The 3,647-nt window shown below is 64.9% G+C and overlaps 1 protein-coding gene across 1 annotated transcript in view; it reads left to right on the top strand.

Annotated features, from left to right (window-relative positions):
* MIER2 (mesoderm induction early response 1, family member 2) overlaps positions 1-3,647 on the top strand; it is a 38,036-nt gene that overhangs the window by 27,901 nt on the left and 6,488 nt on the right. The window contains exons 8-11 of the mRNA XM_011993045.1: positions 452-603; positions 991-1,072; positions 1,153-1,247; positions 3,385-3,513. Coding sequence (XP_011848435.1) covers positions 452-603; positions 991-1,072; positions 1,153-1,247; positions 3,385-3,513 — 458 coding nt within the window. The remainder of the gene's footprint in view (positions 1-451; positions 604-990; positions 1,073-1,152; positions 1,248-3,384; positions 3,514-3,647) is intronic.

Genomic DNA, 3,647 nt, shown 5'->3' with positions numbered 1-3,647 from the left:
GTCCACGGGACCCGAGTCTCAGTCTCCCGGGCGCTCCCTCAGGCCTCTGCGTTCCGTGGCTGGTGTAGCGGTGCAGCCCGAAGCCAGCCTCACCTCCCTGGGCTCGCTGCTCACAACCCGGCTGCGGCGCCCTCGCTCGGATTCCGCCGCCCCGGCCTAGGCGCCCGGGGCTGGACCTGCGCCCGGGGCTGGACCGCGCGCCCCCTGCTGGCGCTCACGGCTCCCTGCACGCGGTCGCTGGGACTCGGGCGTGTGCGGCGCCCGGAGCCTGCTCTGGACCCACGAGCACAGCCCAGGAGGAGCCAGCGGTGGCCGCCGGGGCTTGGGAAAGGGAGGCCGGGACGCTGCCTCCTCCCTGTCACCGGGGCTGAGCTGGCGGCTCCGCGTGTCCTCGCGTGTGTGGGTGCAGATTGGGTTCCTGCAGCGTGACCTTTGCGCTCTGCTTGTGCAGTCTACGAGAATGAAGACCAGCTGCTCTGGGACCCCAGCGTCCTCCCCGAGAGGGAGGTGGAGGAGTTCCTGTACAGGGCGGTGAAGCGGCGTTGGCAGGAGATGGCCGGGCCCCAGCTCCCGGAGGGAGAAGCCGTGAAAGACAGTGAGCAGGTGGGGGCTGCCGTGCCGGGGACGGGGGCTGAGGGCTGCAGCGGCGTGGGCGGGCGCTCACACCCCAGTGCCTCCGGGGGCCAGGCAGGGCAGAAGGGAGGGCGGGGTCAGGTGTGCGGAGGCCTGGGCACTGGAACAGCTACTCAGGTTGGGAGGGGACCAGTTAAAACCACGTATCGGGGAGGAGGTGGAGACGCCTCCGGGTGTCTCTGCGGGGGGTGTAGACACCCCTGATGTCACTCCCTGGATAGCGGTGTCGGTGGCCCTGACAGTGCTCGGGAGGGTGGTGTGGACGGCCCTTGATGCCACTCCCTGGATGGTACAGACAGTTCTTGCTGTCGGCTCCTGGGCTGTGCTCATGGGAGGAACCACCACGTCTCTCCCCAGGCGCTGTACGAGTTGGTGAAATGCAACTTCAACGTGGAGGAGGCCCTGCGAAGGCTGCGGTTCAACGTGAAGGTGATCCGAGGTGAGCAGTGGCCTGGGCCCTTCTTCCGCTGCGGCCCCACCCTGGGCACTGCTGACCCGTCTCCCCGGCCGTTTTTGCAGATGGGCTCTGTGCTTGGAGTGAAGAGGAGTGCAGGAACTTTGAGCACGGCTTCCGCGTGCACGGAAAGAACTTTCACCTGATCCAGGCCAACAAGGTGCGGACTCCGCTGCCCTCCTCCTGCCAGGCTCCACCAGGGGCTTCTTGATCTGGGGAGGGGCTCAGGGTCGGAGGCACACAGCACACGGCCGACTGGAGGCCTCGTGTCCCGTGTCCTGTGTCCGCCTCCTCACCGCACGCCCATTGCTGTCTTCTGTAGTTGACTCTGCTGCCTTCTTGGGGCCCCTTTCCCGTCCCCGCAAGAACAAGGCTCTGGTTTTGGGAAAGAATGTGCCGAAAGCTGAACTCAGTAGTTTCTGCCTCACATTCCACCCCGGGGCCCTGGGCACCTCATCTTCATGTCTGTATCCTCTGAGCAGAGCCTGCTGTCTCAGTGTCCAGCACTGACCCCACAGCAGAACCCCTGACCCCTGGGGACCAGGGCTCTCCTGTTCCCTCCTCCAGGGACCCAGGTCCTTCTGCCACCCGGGACACACCCTCACGGCAGGCAGGTGCTGCCGAGTGCCGGGGCCTTCTGCCCCCCCTAGACCTTCCCCACATCCTCTGGGTCTCTGCCCTGTGGCTGCAGCAGCGCCCTCTGCCCTGCGGCTTCTTGAGCGATAACTTGCCAGCCAGCCTCTTGGCAGTCAGACATCTGAGGCGGAAACCCTTCCCGTGGCTCTGAGCGGTGGCTTCCCCGCCTCTGTCCACGCCTCGCTTGGGAACTGAGCCCCTTCAGGACCAGTGGGCTGGGCCTGCTCGTTGCTGAGCCTTGCGTCTGCCTTGTGTCCTGGGGCCGTGCTCCATTTGGGGCCCGATGTCTTCCACTGAAGGGCTGGAGTGAGGAGGTGCCTGCCCGGGGCTGGTGGCACGGCCCAGGACGTTGCTCGAGTGACTGCGCGGTGCCGTGCACAGGAGCCGTGGACTGTCCTTGTCAGACTCCAGCACCACGTGGTGTTTTGATTGGAGACAGCTAGGGGAGGTGTGGCCGGAGTGTGGTGCTCCCGGGCTACACTCGAGCCCCTGTCAGTTTCTCTATCTCCGGGCCGTGTTTCTATATCTCCGGGCCGTGTTTCTCTATCTCCGGGCCGTGTTTCTATATCTCCGGGCCGTGTTTCTGTATCTCCCGGGCAGGTCCTGGCCCAGCCATGAGGGGCTGTGTGTAGCCAGCACACGTTGGTCAGCCTGTTCTCTGGAACGGGACAGGGAGCCAGTGCGTATTTCAGGCTAGCCCTTCGCAGAACAGCTCCCTCCTGACGTGCATTTGAGGTTTGCCCTCCAGAGAGGTTGTCTTGGTCTCAGCCCCAGGCAGGACCCCACATTGTTCTTGCAGCGGTGAGCACGGGCCACCCTTGTTCTGGGTGGCCGTGGGTTTGTTGGCCCAGAGTGTGTCCAGGTGAGGGGGGGTTTTCCGCCATCACCAGCGGTGGCCATAGTCCCAGGCTCACTGGGGGACGAGCCTCCCGGGTGGAGACGCTGGAGGTGTTGCCAGGTGTGCGCCCAGCTCTGTACCACCTGCCACGCGGAATGCACTCGCTGTGTGTTCCTTCTCGTCTCCCTGAAGCCTTACGTGCATGTGATTTTGGCCTTTATGTGTTACGTTGTGAATTTTGAGTCTGGGGTTCACAGAACCCGTGTGTCCTTCTGTGGTGTCTTCTGTGCACTTGGGAAGCATCTGCTGGGCCTGGAGGGATGTGTTCAGCGGGAAAGCAGACGCTGCGGGCTTGTGCCTCTTCCTCCTGGGGCGGGGGCTCTGTCCAGGAGTCTGTGGACCCGGGGCTGTCACTCCCACTGCCACCCCGGCCTGTGAGAAGCAGGTGGATGAGGTGGACATGACCGACCTGGGGCTCATGGTCTGGGATAGGGTGGATGAGCAGTAGATGGCCTGGAGGGTCCGTGTGTGTGGCTGATGCTACAGAAGGGAAAGAGGGGTCTCCGGCCAGGAGCTGGGGGGTTCTGAGGGGGCTTGAAACAGGAGGCAGTGCCACGGTGCTCCAAGCCCCCGTTCCCCGTGGTGGGCGTAGCCTGTGGGCCTGAGTAGGGTCATGGGTCAGGGGGGTCTTGCGTTATCTGAGCGTGGTGGGTGCTGTGCCCCTTCTGTGCTGTCCCGGAGTCCCAGGAGTCGTCCTGGGATGGTGGGGCAGGGGCAGGGGCTGGGCAGCGGGGGACAGATGGCGCCTGACCCCTCCCCACAGGTGCGCACACGGTCTGTGGGTGAGTGTGTTGAGTACTACTACCTGTGGAAGAAGTCGGAGCGCTACGACTACTTCGCTCAGCAGACACGGCTGGGCCGGAGGAAGTACGTCCCGTCCGGAACCACGTGCGTGCAGCGCTCCCCAGCAGTAACGATGGGCGGCCACCCCGCCGGGGGTGGGCACGCGGGCGCCTGGGCAGCACCTCCTGGGTGGGGGCGTCCATCCTCTCTGCTGCCCCTCATGGTGCCCTCCCGTGTTTCTGT

This window comes from Mandrillus leucophaeus, unplaced genomic scaffold, assembly GCF_000951045.1.
Source record: "Mandrillus leucophaeus isolate KB7577 unplaced genomic scaffold, Mleu.le_1.0 Scaffold423, whole genome shotgun sequence".
In the NCBI taxonomy this organism is placed as follows: Eukaryota; Metazoa; Chordata; class Mammalia; order Primates; family Cercopithecidae; genus Mandrillus; species Mandrillus leucophaeus.
The sequence above is the reverse complement of the archived record's forward strand: the minus strand, read 5'-3'. Positions and strand labels throughout refer to the sequence as shown.